The sequence below is a fragment of the Aricia agestis genome, chromosome 3, assembly GCF_905147365.1.
Source record: "Aricia agestis chromosome 3, ilAriAges1.1, whole genome shotgun sequence".
Classification (NCBI taxonomy): Eukaryota; Metazoa; Arthropoda; class Insecta; order Lepidoptera; family Lycaenidae; genus Aricia; species Aricia agestis.
In genome coordinates this window covers 10814050-10835099 of record NC_056408.1, presented here as the reverse complement: position 1 = coordinate 10835099, position 21050 = coordinate 10814050, and the positions used below count along the sequence as shown (strand labels likewise).

Below are 21050 nucleotides of genomic sequence, written 5' to 3'. Positions count from 1 at the left end.
CACCTTTATCGTTGTCCTGCAAAGGTGATAACTATTATTAACAACGATACCACCGTCCCGAATTAAACTGTATCCAGGTAATAATAGGGACTAATTTCAAGTGGAGCTCACCTTGATTTATTACCTTACGAATCGAAAATAGATAAGGCTTCGCAGTCTCTCTAGAGACGAAATTTAGTTTTTTTTCTGTGTTCTCCATCACGAGGCTTTTTTATTTTTTCTAATAACGTCAGTAGGCGTTCCTGAGATCAGCCATTTCCTTCGCATTATCTAGTAACCATTTCTGCCTCAAACTGGTGAGAGCTTTTATTAATGATGTCTGTGACGTCTTTATTCGTCTAATTCATTTCTAAGTTGCTCATTAATATATTTTTAAGAAATATTATTTGTTTTAAATTTTTAATGCGGGTGTAGAATATCAAAGAACTAAAATATTATGTGAGGACGAGCTTTCATCTATCCTATTTATTAGAGAAGTAGCCTCCAGCCCTATATTTATTAATAAAAAAATAATAATTTTCAAAACATTTATTTTTAGTAATTTTATAATTTTCTTCCCTCAACAAAAGGTTATGACTCAAGAAATAAGCGATGGACCATACCAGATCTCAAATATACGAACCTGCATATATTATACTAAGCGTAAAACAATTTTGTTTGCAGAATCCGCCTGACAGTAAACAGCCTCAGGAGTCAGCATGTGTGATGCGTCAGACTCCCGCTGAAAGTTCGTGTCATCAGGAGGGGAGATTGGGGAGCTAATGACAAAACTATTTCACCATATGTTTATTTAAGACAAAAAACAATATCTTAGAATGCCAAAAGGAGACAGCAGACTCTATCATCAAACTTAAAGCACATACTAAGTATAGCTATTTAAAATTAAAAAGTAGGTCTTAGACGTTTCAAATTTTGGTCTCTAAGATTAGAAAAAAAATAACTGTGATCGTTTTTCGGTTTAAAGTTTGCTTTCATTCCAAGAATATATTATTATTATGCTTATTATTTAAATGAAACAAAATAAATACAATTTGGTGCCCTCAAGCATTTTTAAGCTTTAACTAGCTTTATCATGTAAAGGATTACATAATAATATTGTCATAACTTAAATCAGACTAGAGTACAATTATTGTTAGTACCGATTTAAAAATAAGTAACTTTTGCTTACTATTGTTCCAGTACAGATATTATAATGACTTATGAAACTACATAATATAATATGTAGTAGGTTGGGGAAAAAGTTTCTTCGCATTTATATAAAAGTTCAAAAGGTTTTCTTATAAAGTTTATTTATAATTTACTAAAGTATATGAGTGCCATTTTGTTCGATAACTTTTTGCCATCTTGTTGGTAGGGACATGATCTCATTGCTATAAAAATTTTGGGGCTTCTGATGAAAAAACTGCGACAAGTGGTTTTGGCAGTCCTCTTGTGATGTCAACCTGACACTGCCTAAGGAATTCTGCAGCGACCGAAGTAGGTGAAAATCTGAAGGTGCAAGGTCAGGAATATACGGCGGATGCATGCATTAAGACCTCCCAGCCAAACTCCCGTAATTTTTGCTGAGTGGCTAAATATGTGTAAAGTCTAGCGTTATGGTGAAAAAACACACCTCTTTTGTTGATTAATTCCGACTGCTTTCTCTCAATTTCTTGCTTTAATATCATCAGTTGTTAGCAGTACAGTTCAGAATCGATGGTCCTGCCTGGCGGTAACAGCTCATAATGAATAATGCCTTTCCAATCCCACCACACACACAGCATCACCTTGTTGTGAGTTAACCCGGGTTTCACCACAGTCTGTGAAGCCTGACCGGCCTTTGACCACGATCTTTTTCGCACATTCTTGTCATCCGTGATCCACTTTTCATCACCAGTTATCAACTTCTTAAAAAATGGTTCGGTTTCATTACGTCGTAATAAAGGATCACAAATGAGTACACGGTTCAATAGGTTTCTTTCGGTTAGCTCATGAGGCACCAAAATATCAAACTTTTTTGTGTACCCAGCTTTTTCAAATGCGCCAAAATCATTGTGTGGTCAATCCCCAGTTCTTCAGCTACATCGTCACTACTAATATGCCGATCTTGCTCCATTTTTTCAAAAATGCATCTTTGATATCAAAATTTTCGGATTGAAAACGCTTAAACCTAATTTGCGCCACTCTCACAGATACAGCATTAGGTTGTGTTGCATTTTTACCTTTATTGTAATAAAATTTTAAAATGTATCGTATTTCTCCTCCATTAGAATCACTCATTTTAACAATAAGAAAAACAAATGAAAATCTTACATTCACCTAGTTTGAATTTGGATTTGTCTTCTGTAAAATTAAAACTTTTAATGATACCATAATCAGTCAGATACAATTGGTACAGCCCAAGAGATTTTATGACAAGTTCATACATACTACAATGCGAAAAGACTTTTTCCCCAACCTATTATTATGTTATAATATTAAGAGTGTGAGTCACCTGTGTGTGAAATAAAATAAAATTAAATTAAAACACACCTGCATGCTAGATAAGATAACTAAGTACTTTGACGGAGAAATCTATCGATTAACTTTGTAAAAATCTTATCTACTTCTTATCCTCACCATTAATAAGATCTAGAAAAAGTTGGATAACGATGTAAATCCTTCAATCTACTCTAATGAGGAATGGGTTAATTATATTTGTCACAACATCTAGTTTATAAGTATTAAGTAATGGCATGTATTTAAATCAATATCTGTATATTCCCTTTTCTCAATAAAAATATTTGAAAGTTTCATCAAAAATACTGACTTGCACACTAATTATGCACCCTAAATAATACAAATTCAGCATACTACTTAAAGTTATTTGCGAAACTGTTTTACTGAACGAATAACTATTATTAAAATAGTATATCTAACAATTCCTTAGTTCAACAAACATACTACAACTTTTTAAAGGAAAACCATCACCTAAATTACTTTTAGGAACATCATTTATTCTAAATAAAACCCAATTTAATCTGTTAAGTTCATATAATTAAGAACACATAAAAATCATCAAGTGCTAACTTATCATGGACTAAACTTTGGCACAGTGAATGGTAACTTAGTTTATAAACAATACTAATAAACAAAGGGTTCCTTACCGATGTATTGCAAAATAATTAAGCCTCCGGCTTAGGAATTGCACTCTAGGGGTTGACAAGCTACTAAAAAAAAAAGAAAAAAACAACTGGCTTTAACTATGAGTCGACGGAGCCCCGCTACGCAGAGCTCCTACTTCTGGGTAGTTCACAAAAAATAACCACGATGGCTAAGGCGGGAGCGTAGCGCAGCGTAGCTAATCTAACCTAACCCAATCAAGTCGTATTGGGCCAACATTGCTATTAATTATTTAAGAATCATTAATCAATTTATTAACCCATACAATTACAATACAGTAGTGAATTTTGATAATTTTTCTTAATTTTTATCAAGAAACCTTGAATTATATAGTTTTGGAATGATAAAATCTTTCACCATTACTCATCATTATTACCAAAAATCTTTGTCGCTAACAAAGAAATATATCAAGATAATATATCTGTGGTCGCTAAAGAGTAAAGAGCGAGCGCAAAGGAGTGAGTGCGGCGTTAGATGAGGAGGCCCCAACATGTTTTTCAGTAAAACAGAGAAACAAAAAGAAAATAAAGTTAGGTTAAAAATATTTTAGTTGCACGATTTGTCAATTTGTAGACTTGTTTTGATAATAGAAATTGATTTTACTGTGGTGCACCTTTCGATATCGTTTTTAGAAATTCCGTTGTAAGATTGTCCAATTTAGAGTGCAAGTTAGTATTTTTGATAAACAATTTAAATTTTAGTTTTACAAATAATATATCCGATGTATGAACCATATTTTTGGTGTGAATTCGGTTATAAAGGTCGTCTCGTTTTGTATGATGTTTAAGTTTTTTTTGAAGGACATGTTCAGTTAATCAATTGTTTTTTTTTGATCAGCATTAGTTTTTCTGGTATGCATTCAGGTAATGAGCGGAGTTAAGGTAGTGTACTGAAAAATTATTCTGATGTGCATTTAATAATATCCCTTAAGTAATTAGTATTAATCTTAGTTTTTATTTATATAGATTTATATGGCACAATTTTTTTTTTTTATGAAATAAGGAGGCAAATGAGCAAACGGGTCACCTGATGGAAAGCAACTTCCGTCGCCCATGGACACTCGCAGCATCAGAAGAGCTGCAAGTGCGTTGCCGGCCTTTTAAGAGAGAATAGGGTAATAGGGGAGGGTAGGGAAGGGAAGGGAAGGGAATAGTTGAGGGTAGGGAAGGGAATAGGGTAGGGGTTAGGGGATTGGGCCTCCAGTAAACTCACTCACTCGGCGAAACACAGCGCAAGCGCTGTTTCACGCCGGTTTTCTGTGAGAACGTGGTATTTATCCGGTCGAGCCGGCCCATTCGTGCCGAAGCATGGCTCTCCCACGTATAAAACGCTCCCACGTTAATATTGTAACATGCTAGTATGAATTCTGTTCCTCTTTATTTTGGTTATATCTTCTTTTATTGTCAATCGTCGATTCTGTACTTATTACTTTTTAATAAAATATTTTATATCGCAATAATTTATCATGTAAAGTGTGATAGAAGTTTCCATATTCTATGGTTCTAAAAGTACTTAATGGTTGGGCTAGGTAGAATTAGTAGATCGATCGATCGAAGCGATCACCAAGCGGGCGAACATTTGCATAGAATGAGACGATGTAACATAATCCATCAACCGCTGAGTGACATCCTTGATCTGGTACAGGGTGTTTCTGCAAGAAAGGGGAATAAATTTTAGTTAAATTATAAAAACGACATTGAGACGGGCTGAAAAGTCACTGAAAGTACAAAACGTCATAACTGGTCATAAGGTTACATAGAATTTTGTTTCAGCACAAATGGATGAAATATTTTGTACATTATTATTCTAAAAATCTTCTAATTAAACTTGTCGTTTATTGAGAATTGAGATGTAGCAAATAATATTAATTTATATTATTGCTATCGCCCAATGGTCGAAATTCGACCCTAGTTTCAACGACATTAGGACTACTACCTATATTTTGTAAGAAAATATTGACTTTATCATAGTTTTTTCAACTCTTGTCTCTGGGACTCAGCTGATCTTATACTGGCCGTGTAAGCATTGTCTTATAGTATCTGAGATTCAATAAAAAAAACTATAATCCATTTTCAATTTGTCAACTTGTTGTCAACAGATTTCAAGCATAAATAAAAGAGTATAATTCATATGTATAGGCTTGTCACTCAAAAATCTGTCATTTTTTAGTGTGTGTGTTGTAGTGTGTGTAATGTTTTATTTGTTAAAAAAATGTTTGATAAAAGCATAATTTCAAAATAATATTAGCTCGATACACTCCTTCACCATATAAACTATAACTGTGCAAAATTTCATTCACCTACGTTTCCCCATTTTTCGTCAAAAGGGATACAAAGTTTTTGGCTCACGTATTAATATCCACTAAGTTGTATAAGTATTAAAGCAGCTGGAATTAAATAACAAATTTATCTGTTTGGCTTTTTTATTTAGCTTTTGCCAAAATAAAATATGTTTGCATAAGTTAGTACAAAATATTACTAATGTCTTAATCGTTATGCTGCATGCTTGGTAAAATAATTAATGATTTTTTGACGCTTGAGTTATTGACACTCTAAATGCAGCCTTGGTTTGAGCAAATGATTAAATATTGGACATATTATTTATATTTAGTAACTAAAAAAGCAGTTTTTTTAGTTACTAAATTTGAAAGTAAAAAGAATCATCTGAAGTAAAAAGATTCTGGCGAATCATCTGGTGAGTGGAAGTCGCAGACTGCCGTACCTGCAAAATAAAAATAACAAAATTAAAACATTATTAATTCTTAAGAGCTCACCTGACTCTAAAAATCAAACATCGTCCTTCTCTCTTCACACTCACGCCCGTCTTTCATATGCCAGGTGAAAAAGGACGGCGCGGAATCATCGCCGAGTTAGTTTTATTTGAATAAAAGACGAACTATAATGATTATGAAAAAAGTGTTTTGAGCAAATTTAGGTTTTATCAATACCTTTTTAGATATTAAAAAATATTAAAGAAAAGACAGCAAACTTCGAAGATCCAAGCAAAAATGTGTCTAAAACAAGGTTTCTTGTAAAAAAGAAACTATCAAGCATTTTTTGAGTAATCGTGTTTTCGTCTTGAGCATTTAATCTTTATGAACTGAAGTTACTTGTGTCAAAAAATCAGTTTTCTAGACCTTACAGATTTTGAGATCTAGGTTAAAGTATGTAGTCAAGTTAGGGTCATATGGGCTCTTAAGTAAGATGTCATGAACTTCTATGTTGTTGCAAAATTGTTTATTACAAAATGTACCATCGAAGAAATTGATTAGTAGGCAGTTGACAGACATATAGGTCTATCAACTGCCTAGGAATCAATTCTCAATCAATCTGGTCGGATTATGTCATATCATTCGTGATCTTTCGGTGGGTTTGACAAAACGCGACAAAATTACATAGCTATATTATGTCATACATACCTATAAGTCAACTTCTCTAATAGTGTAATGATGATGATTTTTATATTGTAGACGAAGCGAGAGCAAGAGTTTTAGTAAGTATACAGTCAAGGGAAAATGATACGTCACACGTTAAATCTTCAGCCTACAGTACTTACCACAGTTTTTTATACTTCAGCAGTACAAAACTGGAGCACCATGTAGAGCAAAGGTTTGTTTGGTTAAATAAAACCTAGAGGCAGAACGCATTAAAGTATTCGAGTAAGACGCTATTGTTGTCAAATCGGTAGATAAACTACACCATTAATCAATGAGGTGCGACAATGGAGCCGCACACCTCAAACTTACGTACCCGACCAGCGCAGACTGAGCCTTTAATCTGTATCGAATCCCTCCTCTTTTGAAGCGAACCTGGGGGAGTGAGAGATCAAGTTATACTTGTTTATATTGAACGAATTCTACATAATCAGTGTAAGTATATTTCAAGGTGTAACGGGTACGAGGACAATCGAATCTAACCCATATGGTAATGCTGAGCCTTAAGAGCTTTTCAATATCAGACATGAAGACGTGTTCTGGTATCGTAGTTAGATGCTTGAAAATAAATTCATGTATGATGCTTTACTCTTGTTACCTGTTCTGCTTTCACTGTACTCTTATTTATTAATAACTTAAATCCATTAGGTACTGATATTTTTAGAAATATCAGTATATGTCGTATAATCCTTAAGAGATTTGTGAATTCAATAGTAAAATATTATGATGCTATTGCGGACCAGTAGCTCTACCATGAGTTTAAAGCTACGGTTTAGTATTTATCGATACTCGATACCACCTACGTAAATATTTAGTATGGAGATTTTAGTTCCGCAATTGACTGCTAGAGGCGCTGTAAAATTTGCCATACTAAATATTTACGTAGTCGGTATCGAGTATCGACAAATACTATAGCTTTAAAGTCATGGTAGAGCTGCAGATCTACCTACTTACTACTACCCTACTGGAAAACTATAATTAATAATTGTATATGTTTTGAAGATAATATTAATTGTCTGCTTTCTGATTGTTAGTAAAGTGATGGTTTTCCAACAAAATATAAAGAATTTGGAAGAAACTCAGTAGGACTCAAATTCGTTTAAAGCACGGGAACCATACATTTTTCGGGATACAAATATCCTATGTCCTCTCTCGGGACTCAAAGTATTTCCATACCAAATTTCAGTAAAATCGGTTTGGACATAAAGAGGTAACAGACAGACAGACAGACACACTTTAGCATTTACAATATTACTAGACGTTCCGCGCGGCTTCGCCCGCTTAAATTGGATATTTCACAGACAAATTAGTCCACAAAAATAGCCTATGATCCTTCAAGTGGTTTACTTCTTATGTGTACCAAATAACAAAAAATTGCTCCAGAAGTTCCTGAGATAAGCTCTTTCAAATAATTTTCCCCGTTTTTTACTCGGTGATTAAATATAGCCTATAGCCTTCTTCGATAAATGGGTTATCTAACACTGAAATAATTTTTTTAATCGGACCAGTAGATCCTGAGATTAGCGCGTTTAAACAAACAAACAAACTCTTCCGCTTTATAATATTAGTATAGACTTAGGATCTCAGAATATTTTGTTCTAAAATCCCAAGCCCAGGTATATATAAGGCAATGTATAACCCCAAAATTTGAATAGAATCAATGTGATCACTTAATCACTTTACCCCAAGCCGAGTGATGCTGAATTCCATTACGGAATACGGAGTCAGAAATCCGCGTTCGCAGAGTGAACATTAATCATACATTAGCCCCTCTGAGACATGTTACTTTGCCTCTAAATACCAAAATATTTTACTTCCATGCTTTATTGTTATGGTAACGGAAAGATTTTATGTACCTTTGCCTAAAGTATTTTTTGTTTGTATGTTACGCTTTGTATAAACAAACTAATTTGATAAAAAAACCTTTTCTACAGGGAGTTACATTTTTATTCAATAGTTTATTGAACTTGTTTTATCATATATTGCTGGTATATTTTATAAATATATCGTAGAAAATGCCATATGTTACTCGAAATAGATTTATCGTAAAATTACCAGCCAATGAGATGTAGAAAAAAAATATTTCCAATGAAGTTTAATATTTATAAAGCATTTCAGCATGTAAGTACATAGAGGTATTTTCAGCCGATTTCATAACCCAAATAAATACCACGCCAACGTAATAAATCCTTACTTTCTCTGCTATCTCTACATAGACAAGTTGTGCAGACCTTATCTCGGATTATCTTTATATTAAATTACCACATACTGTTATCCACGCGGGCTGCGCATAACTTCCACATAGCTCTTTCATCGTGCCCTGAGCTAGAATGTTATATAAATTCCGTGGCCAGACCCATTGATTCCAACTTTGATTTACGATCCTGACCGAGTTTCGAGCTAATTGCATTTTAAAAGGTAAGTGAAAGGTTATGATTTTGATACAGCTAGACAGCTAGAGAACTCAAGATGATGATAATATGTAGTTCGTTTTGCCTTACCTGATTCATATAAGTACTGAGTTGTTTTTCTCATATTTTATGACAGTTTTTGAGTAATTACTAATTACTAAAGGTAAGTGAAAGGTTATGATTTTGATACAGCTAGAGAACTCAAGAGGATGATAATATTATGTAGTTCGTTTTGCCTTAAATGATTTATATATACTGAGTTTTTTTCTCATATTTCAAGACAGCTGTTTTCAAGTACTTAGATACATTACTATACTCTTCGAGATTGCCTGGAGACGTCAAGACTGTTAAGTGGATAACGGAGTAAGTTGAAGTTATAATATTAATTTTATTCAAAGTTTAATTATTCTATAATACCCTTTTTGAATGTCGAATGTCACTGGTTCAAGAACCCGGCGAAAAAAAACTGGCAAGAAATTTTGATTAGTACCTAATTAGTTAAATACCTCTGTAAAAAAACAGAAATTAAGTGTACTAAGTCACGACTTATAAGAAAGAGAAACCCATGTATGATGTAACACAAATGATACCTCGTCCGATACTATTATTGGGATAACATTTGGATACTAAAACAAGCGTTTCCTGTATGGGTGACGTTTTTATCAACATATCCACGGTTGGTTGCGTCGAGGGCCACCGCCATATATCTTATTGTCACCATGTATGCATTCGCTTGTAAAAATTGATACCAATGTAAAAATCTACAAACGTTATCTATATAGAGGGAATTGGCTGCGCAGGCGTTTATACAGAATTTTATGCAGACTGTACATTTCGCTCTGTTATTTCTATTATGGAACTTTTATTCTTGAGGCAGTAGGTGCAATTAATAGGTAATCATATTATTTTTGTATGCACTGTATAAACTTAAATAATACTTTAGTACTTATACTTAAATCGATGAGACTTATATTATTATTTTTAGTTACATCCAATAAAAAAAAGCGGCCAAGTGCGAGTTGGACTCACCCACGAAGGGTTCCACAGCAGCAATAAGGTTTATTTCTATGAAATTAAAAGGATTTTGAGTTGTTTTTATATTTCTGCAGTTGATTTAATGAAAGTTAAATTAAGGTTTACCATTTATGACGTATAAAAAAACTACTTGCTAGATGTCGTTCAAACCAATTTTCGTTGGTAGTTTTTAAAGTAATCAACATATATTTTTTTCAGAATTATCATGCCCCTACTTTAGAAGTTAGGGGGGGACACATTTTACCACCTCGGAAGAGTCTCTCTCGCAAACTAATCAGGTTAGAAAAAATGATATTGGACACCTCAATAAGGACCTATCCATAGATACCCCACATGAATAGGACAAAAATTTTTTTTGTTTCAGTTTCCCTAAAATTTTTGATAATTTTTCCATTTTTGTATCAAAATCTTAATGCGGTTCACAGACTACATCTACTTACCAAGTTTCAATAGTATAGCTCTTATAGTTTCGGAGAAAAGTGGCTGTGACATACGGACGGACACATAGACATACAGACAGAAAGTTATGACGAATATGTAAGGGTTCCGTTTTTTCCATTTGGCTACGGAACCCTAAAAGCATGTGAAAGCACAGATCAGCCTTAAAGTGATGTAATATGATTCTTCTTCGCAAAATTTGTCTAAAATTTTGGCAAAAATGTCACTTACAGCTCGTATCTCACTCTGGTTCATTGTTTATTCCGATCAAAAATTTTTAAGCTTCCTTATTACTTACTGTCCTGTAGTACCTGCTACAAAAACAAAAAGTATACAATTTTGATTTAAATGTTTTCTTCACTATTCTATTTGAGTGAACGTGCGTCAAAACCTCATTAGTACCTGAATAGTATGCTTACTAATTAGGTACCAATGGGGTTTTTACGCACTATACCTCAAATCAAGAATGTGCGCATTCTAGGCTTGATCAAACTGCATTGAATAAGACGAAGATGATTTAATGAAGACCGACCTATTTCATGAAACACTAAGTAGAATAATAATACCAAAAACACGAACGCAGTCAAATGTCCCACAATAAATTATTAGCATTCGAAAGTGAGACATTAGTATTTAAATGACATAGTAAATAAACGTGACTATGAAATCACGACTGTGTTATGCAAACGATGAGAGTCGACCTTCGCTGAACAAAGCTTCTTTGACGTCGCTCACTGTTTGGACTAAGTACGCCAGTGATTACACACAGGTAGCTACAAAGTTTACGGTGTACTCACACTTTATTATCACTAGCTATTTGACCGCGCTTTGCTCGGTATTCGATAAGACACGAATAAAATGACATTTTCTAAAAATGATTCCTAGCTAGATCGATTTATCGCCCCCGAAACCCCCTATGTACTAAATTTCATGAAAATCGTTGAAGCCGATTCCGAGATTCCAATTATATATATACAAGAATTGCTCGTTTAAAGATATAAGATTTACTTGTAAAGAAATACATTCAAACTTCCATATCCATACAAATATTATAAATGTGAGAGTGTGTCTATCTTCTACTAACTTCACGCCCAAACCACTGAACCGATTTTGCTGAAATTTGGTATGGAGATACTTTGAGTCCCACGACAGCACATAGGATACTTTTATTCCGGAAAATGTACGGTTTCCGGACAATAAATGAATTGGAGTCATCTAGTAATAAAATACATAATATAACGTACGATTACGAACTTACTGTATGGACACACAAAGACATTTAATGATCACTTTAATTTTATGAAGATTTTGACATTAGCTCCATAGCAGTTTTTGACAAACTGTTCATTAAACTAATGATATGTTAATCATTTAATGTCTCTGAAGTCTAGGTGCAGCAGTAAGATCGTTATGGTTTTATTCTTAAAAATGATTGATTGTGCTAAAATTAAGTCGTATATATGATATGTAATATCGTCGCATGCGCAGGCTTCAAGGAATTAACGAATAGCATTCTTAGATGTTAGAATATATTTACTAATATTTATTTTCTCCACGTAATTACATAATATTTTTTATACGATACCTATGATTTGAAAGGAGTAGGTTAAAAAATCTCGTCCATAGACAATATTCGAAGGTAACATAAAAATAAGTTAAATTAGGGCTACCTATACAAAAAAAAGTATTTTTGCGGTTCCTACGAAAAAATAAAAAAAAATTTTCAGCGGCGTGTGTATCCGACGGCGGGCTATTTCTGGACATCCGACGGGCAACGTCAATACAACAAAGACAAATCAAGTGACTGGTTTTAAAATAACTTTGGGACTTCCTAAATACAGCGTGTTTATTTGCAGTTTCTTTTGATTTTCTATAACTTATAATTTAATAATATATTAACTAGCTTTTTAACCGACTTCCAAAAAGGAGGAGTTTATATATTCGGCTGTGGATTGTTTTTACTAACTTATATTCTGTATAAGTACTACCTTAATAATTAATGTACTTTTATATAAAACCTTTACTATTTCAGAATTTTTAATGCTATTTTTTCATCATAGTTCACCTAGTAGTAATAAACATCCATCTATCTGACTATCCATCTTTCCACACATCTAACAAATTTAATTATGGTAATGTGAAGTAAAAAAACCGTACACTCGTATCTGACTAACAACTATTATAGGCACTACGCCTACCCGTTTTTTGCGCGTAGCAGGTCTACGGTTGCATTGCCATTTACCATCTCTTCGGCCGTAGCAAGTCCCACATACCCCGGTGGTCCTTCCCCAACGCTACCGGGGATGCGTAATAGCATTTCCCGACAAAAAAAAAAAGGTCTACGGTTGCGTAGCACTTTTAAATATGAGAGAAATATTATAAAATTGACTTTAGGTATTATTGCTTAGTTCTTTCGAAACAGATATAAGCAGAAGATACAATATGTTCAGCATAATTCATAGGTTACACCTAACGTATCCATACTTCTTTGTATACATACATTTTTATTTTTGACTTTACACCGTATTTCATGTAACTTCTAGTACAGAATATCTAGATATTATTACAATATTAATAGGAAGAAGGGTTATTTTTATTAATTGCTTGCATCAAATGGGCTCCAAAACTACTGAACCGATTTTTTAATAAATTTGGCAGGAGTAGATTAGAAGAAGAGATAGAAGAACAAAGATCACTTGACATATGTTTCCTGCAAGTTTTTTTTTTATGAAATAAGGGGGCAAACGAGCAAACGGTTCACCTGATGGAAAGCAACTTCCGTCGCCCATGGACACTCGCAGCATCAGAAGAGCTGCAGGTGCGTTGCCGGCCTTTTAGGGGGTAATAGGGGAGGGTAGGGAAGGGAATAGGGGAGGGTACGGAAGGGAATAGGGGAGGATACGGAAGGAAATAGGGGAGGGTAGGGAAAGGAAAAGGGTAGGGGATTGGGCCTCCGGTAAACTCACTCACTCGGCGAAACTCAGCGGAAGCGCTGTTTCACGCCGGTTTTCTGTGAGGACGTGGTATTTCTCCGGTCGAGCCGGCCCATTCGTGCCGAAGCATGGCTCTCCCACGTCTAAAACGATTTTATTTTGCGTTCACACATAAGTTGGAAACATCTAGGTATTATCTAAAAGATATGTATGAAAGCAGCAGATTCTGAACTAATCTATATTTAAATCGGCTTCGCTACATATGAATATACTGGAGTCTAGATAACTTTGTATTTCATAGGTTCTTCTCGTTAAGCTGTGACGTAACAACTCTTCCAGCTGTTACGCTTGAAGTAGGAGCTCTTCAAAATGCTTAAAAAAGTCAGTGTTATCCAACTTACCATATAAGGGAAGGAGACGGCCTTACCTCAATCGCTGTCATCGTCAAATGCAACGGCTGACGTGTATCCGGTGACAACAAGTTGATCCGCGCATTTTTGCCACATTTAATTTATTTTTTTAAACTTTTCTAGAATAGAGTAAGTTTATAACGTAATTAGTATTCCTTTGTTATACCTACTTTTTTATACGCAGAAAACGCACTAGGCTGAATTCATTGCGATTCATTTGCCTCTGTAAGTCCTTTTTCCTATTTTTCTACTACTGCTCATAATATTATGCTTTTTTATTATTGTTTTTAATGTGAGACGACTGCAGGTGCTTGTTTGTTTTATTAACTGTAGGTACCTATATCGATAGTAGAAATTATTAGCTAGTACCTATCGCAGTGCGATGATTCAAACCTACCGACAACATAAATAACCTAACCTACCGACTATCTAAATTATTATAACAGCTGTAAAACATAGGTACCTACCTACCTGTACAGTAAATAATATCAAATTAGTGCAGTTAAGCTTAATACCTACAAACAAAAACGGTTTTTGTTTCCTTACTTTTTTGTTTCAACTCTTGCATCTTATGAGTATTGTCAATATTAAAAGCTTTAACATGTTTAAAATGCATCAATCTATAATATTATAATAAATAATTTAGAAAACTTTGAAACCGAAGGTATAAAAAATACCTAACTTTTATCATAATCAAAATTTAGAATTCCCAACCACTACAATCGCAGGTTTCATAATTTATTCAATCAAATTTCTTTTCCATACCATAATAATAAAATATTGAACGTCCATGCCCTACAAACCTGTTTCGCCTAGTGTACAATATAATAAATGAGTTGGGCTGCGTCCGAGTGGCTGTCACTTGGGTGTGGTAGGGGCGGGGCAGCGGGGGGCCCCGCCCAAAACAAAATGGCTGTCTAGCGCGCCAATTTTTGAATTTCGAATAACGTTTAGATGCCAAGTATTTTGCATATTTCTTTGAAATAAACACAAAAAAGATTGAAAATAAAAGACAGACTCCTTGTTTGTTAGATCTGACACCAGTCAGCATAGGTAGATAGTTTTCTGCATTTGATATCACCTAATGTATATAATTCGATTTAGAGTGCTTTATATAAATAAATAAATTTGTTGTAATAATATAATCAATTGATAATAATAATTAAAGCACATTTTACAGTTACATCATTCCTAATGATATATAAATTACCAGTTATTATTTGCCTTCAAGTTGCAACCGTTTTGCTACAACAGGTGAGCAAGAAAATTTATGGTGCATCTTTATTGCTTTTAAATTTTATTGCTTAACGCCACATAATATCATTCACTCACACCAGCGATTATAGCCTTATTGAATTATCGATAAACAAATTGTTATTGCAATTTAAGGGCCTATTTAAAGGCGATAAAATTTTACAATCATCTAAAATATGCTTTATTGTAGTGTACCAAAGTTTAAAATTGAATACCCTATTGTGCAGTCCTCATAAACTATTTTCTGTAATGAATCGAGGAGGCGATCTGTCTGTCCTTATTCGGCTCAAGAGAAAGTCATTAGGTGTGAAAGGGAGCGACAATATTTACGATGTGCTCAAATCGATACAGCGGTGTTGATTTAACCATTGCTTTGGTTTATTGCAGTCAATAAAATTGAATGTTATGAAGCAAGGTCGCGCGTGGTAGACTTTGATTTATGTCTTCATCTTAAAGACTGCACTCGGCCTTTTCAGTTTTTACGAACTTTGAATTGCCAGGAACTCTTTTGAAATGGCTTCGGTGATGTGAATTTGATAACATAAAGCTCTTAAACTATGTTAATTCTTATGCAAAATGTTTTAGTTCCTGATTCTACTAGCTCACAATTTGCTTAGATTGTATTAGACAAATATCTTTTAAATTATTGTATTTAAATTTATTTATTGCTTATTGCATAAAGCAGTTACAAATCATATTTTACTTCCACCACATTGCATAAAACTATCTAATCGTGACCATGAACTCAATCGGTACCAAGTGCAATGGCATTCGGATCATAAATAACAGTTGACACACAGATGACTGACTGACCAATTTACAGTGACCTCATACGACCAGACAGACAAGATTCAAGTGATAGTTGACACGACGCGACCAATTGAAGAGTTAATACTTAATACTGATGTGAATACAAAATGTTGCTAGTTGAAGAAGATCAAATTAAAAAAATGAATTTTTAAAAATGCTTACAAAATTATTTACACTATTTTGAACTAATTAAACTCAAAGTTCATCTACTCAAAAATATCTTCTATCTAACTATCTTACACAGGTAATTATAAAGTAATCTCATTATGTAAGCAGGTACCAAATCAAGTTACAAAACGAATAAAAAAGTAAAATCTTTGTTTCTGGATCCTAAATTATTTTCATAAATTGATCAATAATTACGGTTACATAAGGACTAATGACTTCCGGCCATCACACACAGACAAATACACCTTCATTTAAAACCCCGCGAAACCTTAATGGCCTCAATTTCGAACTTGTCAAAATCGCATTAGTTCCTTACAAAATAATGGCTCGCCTTCAGCGTGCATTGGACGAGGCATTATTAAAAACTCATTAGCGGCGACCACACCTACGTTCGTGGTACATTTCGTCCCTACTACCATTACAATAAGGCCCAAAGGTGGCACACGTTCGTCTGTATATAAGCCTTCGTGTTGAAACAAAAAAGTAATTTTCAGATTCGAGAGGGGCGGCCCAATCCGTGACTGACACGGAAGGGTATCACGCGAAATCATTATTTTGTCGTTAGGCAAAATATTGAATAGCCACAGGCGAGTGAGATATTCGAGACGTATAATCTGAGGTCTTGATCCATCATTTTCTTCCTACAAAGAGGTCAATGTTAGAAAATATAGGTGCGTGTAGTGGACAATTATTTCCATCATTGACGCTACAGAAAGCTTTAATCGCGTTACTGATATTAACAAACTTTTAACATAAATTAAGCCAAATATCAGACATTCCTCTTCAGTGCTGACATACAGTAAATATGCTCTGATTTTATATCTAAATCTTTTGATGCATAATACAGTAAGTAAAGTAAAAGTAAGTCTTTGCAAAAATGTTTGATTTACAATTTAATAATATTATCCAGCTTAGTTGTAACTAAAATGGACTAAATTACGCTACAAGAAAATATCACTTCAAACATTTTTAGAACATCTCTTAAAATTTCTACAATCGGGCTTAGTGTTAATAAAATCACAAAGTACAATCATTATGCTTTATTAATTTCATGTATTTATATATTTATGACAATATCGTCTCGCCTAACCTTATTAAGTTACTAATTATAATTATATTTCATAAATTTTGATCGATAGGAAATAATGGTAAATAAAACCTTCTCAGGTAGCCTATCGTTTCGGTACCCTTCTCGTTTAATGTCATGGACAGTCGGCACCTAATCCAACTTAATTTCATCCGATTAACTTATTCTCCAATTGAAACACTTCTATCTGGCACGAATTTCGAATAGCTTGCCTTCAAATTCAAAGTGGATCAAATCATCGCAAAGTCGGCAAACAAAATTCACAGGAATCCATGATTGAGCAAAACGTTCTGGCCAGATAGAACATTGTTGTGTAAACCTAATTAAGCAAAATAAATAAATATTTTGTAAAAATATCGACAATATACAGTTATTACAATTTACACTTAACGAACACAGCACAAATAAAAAAACGGGCTCACTGAGTTCATAAAACATTCGCTAGTTACAATCTATGTAAAAAAACAATTTACAATAAATAGTATACACTATTCGATAAAACGTATAACTTGAATCCCAATCCAACCTTTCAAAGGGCACTCAGCGATTTCAACAGTAACACTAGTAAGTTATGAGTAAATATTAATTGATATTTTTTACGTATATAGGTTTTTTCAGGCAATGATTTTATAAAAATACCTTTACATAAGTCTTCAAGATTCGTATATTTGTCGGCCGAATAGTTAAATATCTAGACACAAAACCAATAACATTTTTTTCGGAGTTTCTATGGTATTATTTTTCAGAAAATTGCGGTAAAAGATGAAAAAAGTCTTATAAACAGGCATTTTCTAGTCGCAGAATCATTATGGTCTACTAATTTAATAAAAAACCACTTAAATTAATATCAGCTCACAGTTTGATAAATATACTATTAGATAGTAAGAATAAAGTCTAGTAAAGTTAAACTATTAAGTACAGTTTAATATGTTACTAAAATTATACAGTCACGAGATCAAGCATTATCTACTTTTTGGTCATTACAAATTAAAAAATTCACAAATAGGTGCTGGTACAGTAATACAGATTCAAAGAGCTACTATGATAATATATTTTGTCTATAACATTGATTAAATCTTTGGATTAATCGATTTTTAATAATATATTTTGTCTGTCTGGATTTATTAACAAATAAGTCAAATAATAATTATTGGTTTTGCATCGAGACATCCCTCGAGTGAGGAGGCAATATATAAAAGGGTTTATCAGAAGTTTATTCACTAACTTTGGTATACTGTATATTATGTCATTTCACCTATACGTAACACAGGTCAGGAAGAAAACATAAGATACGTCCCTACAAATTGAAGGTAACTTTCATTTACTATAAATACATAGTGAATCTCTCTGTTTCGAATTTAAATAGGACTTAAGTAGACTGCTTAAAACATTAGACGTTACAAAAGTATATAGAAATATGCATCGCCATTTAATTTATGATATCCCTATGATTTTAAATTACGTATATGTGTTTTCGAAAATCGTATACATTGCACGTAGAACTGGCCTTCCCGACTACAAACAGAATCAGAGAACATCCACATTACACTATCTCCTGCGGCACGCCGAGGAGAGTCGTTGCCTTCATATTCACACTAAAACAATTGTACATAATCGTAAAATCTAAAAATTATTATTTTAATATGTACAGAATAGCGTTTCGATAGCTTAATTAAAATAAAACATCAAATATATTAAATAATAACAATATCCATACTAATTGCCTTCTTATCAATGGTTAATTATAAGAGGTCCTTGTGGTTTTGTGATTCTATAAATAAGAAGTTTTCGAGTGCTCGACCCGGGGAGATTCAATAAATACTTATAACGCGTCGTGTAGTCACTTTCACAAAATATCGAGCACTTTAAATAAGTTAAATTAAAAAAAATACTGGAGTCTGTCGCTCGGCTATTATTGTATGCGATCACATCTTTACTGATGTACACTAGTCATATACATGGATTTTTGGTAATTATTGGTATTGAGAGTTCCTTCTATAAATTAATTTACTCTTAACGACTGTAAAAATCTCTTCATCACACTATCATTATTACTTCGAATCACTAAGTTACGTATTAGTTATGTAATAGTAAGTCCAACATACGATTTATACAAATTAAACTGTTCTAACTCCGGTCGATCGCAACAGAAAAATAACGGACACCGAAACCGATTCGATCCGGGCTTGGACCGCTGGACTACTGGGGGGACGTGGGCGGACTCATGTTGTCCGGCTCGTCTCCGGAGCCGGGTTCCCCTTTGGTCTTGTTCTCCTTCTTCCACTTCATGCGTCGGTTCTGGAACCAGATTTTGATTTGGCGTTCGGTGAGGCAGAGGGCGTGCGCGATCTCGATTCGTCTCCTCCGCGTCAGGTACCGATTGAAGTGGAACTCCTTCTCCAGCTCGAGGGTCTGGTACCGGGTGTACGTCTGACGACCCCGCTTCCGCTCTGGAATTTGAAAAAAGAACATGTTATTATGGTGAAATAAAAATAAAAAAAATATTGGATACCTCACCCGAGGGTGGTGTAAAATTTGGAAAATTTCATTGAGACTTTTTAAATAATTATTTAAAGCTTTAATTGAGACATATCAACAATCTTGTAGTTATTTACAACATTGTCACGACACGACCATTCTAGACCAAAGGCAATGAACTGATTCATTCATTCTGTCAATCAAAATCAAGTATCGTGTAATGGGAGACCTTGTATCTGCTGGAACAGCTGACTAATAAGGAGGCGAAAAATAAATCATGTGACACTCTGACAGACAGGCGGATATTAAATATAATCTAAAAAGCTATCCCTTCTGAATAAAGGAAAATATCAAGGATTATCTGACAGACAACGTATAATTTACACACTTTTATCCGTAAAACGTCAGAAAAGTCTGTTTGAGCTTTGATGAAGATAAAAGGTGAAGAGACCAGAAATTTCATAACATAACATTACGTTACGACAGTATATACTACCCATTATAAACTGTCGTTTAACGGCCGTTCCCAATATTTGATCTATCTCTGGTTTTGCTCTACTAGAGATAGGAATAGCTCACATTACGGCCGTTCCCAATATTTGATCTATCTCTGGTTTTGCCCTACTAGAGATAGGAATAGCTCACATTAGACATTAGAGCCATATAATTTATGTCAATTGTGAGCTATTCCTATCTCTAATAGGGCAAAACCAGAGATAGATCAAATATTGGGAACGGCCGTTAGACATTAGAGACATATATTTTATGTCAATTTAATGTTAGCTGCGATCAGTTGTATGTCAAACCAGAGATAGATTGAATATTGGGAACGGCCGTAAGAGGATAGTATGTTACCGAAATATGTGATATGTTAAAGGTATTCACAAGAGTGACATGGCGTAAAAGGGTTCAAAAACCCTAAATTTTGAGTGACGCAATATGTAGGCAGCCCCAGCTATATTCGAGGAAATATTACCGAGAGAAAAGAAGAAAAAATCTAAAAAAGAGTTAGCAGAAACTGCATAGGCATTCGTTACAAATGGCAGTTATTTGTTAACAGCGAACTCAGCGGCGAAGTTAATTGGAAATTGTTTTGAGCTTATCAATTTGTTAATTGTTTTTGCTTGTTCGGCATCTCTCCCGCCTGTCTGGGGCTACAAGCTTAATGTGGCGTGTACAACTAATTCAAGTTCCATTATCGTCTACAAAGCTTGTAGAACATAAGTTTGATATAGAACATTTTATAATAATAATTCCTAGAATTTTGTATGAAAAAAGAAAGTATTAAAATATAATATGTTAGAAAAATAAGACGAGTTGCTCGTTGAGAAAATTAGAAGTAAAGATGTCTCGAGCAATCAATAGAGGCGTGTACCTAGAGTCGCTTAAGTATAGAACCAGTCTAAAGCAAATTGTAACAACCAGGTATTTAAATATCCTTAACTGCCAATC

General features: G+C 33.9%; 1 protein-coding gene across 9 annotated transcripts in view; it reads right to left on the bottom strand.

The window, feature by feature from the left end:
• Positions 1-17058: 17058 nt before the first annotated feature.
• LOC121740528 (homeotic protein antennapedia-like) overlaps positions 17059-21050 on the bottom strand; it is a 194986-nt gene continuing 190994 nt past the window's right edge. For all 9 annotated transcript variants that reach the window (XM_042133263.1, XM_042133260.1, XM_042133266.1 and 6 more), the window contains one exon: positions 17059-19570. In XM_042133263.1, the coding sequence (XP_041989197.1) occupies positions 19320-19570 (251 nt within the window). In that variant the 3' untranslated portion in view covers positions 17059-19319. The remainder of the gene's footprint in view (positions 19571-21050) is intronic.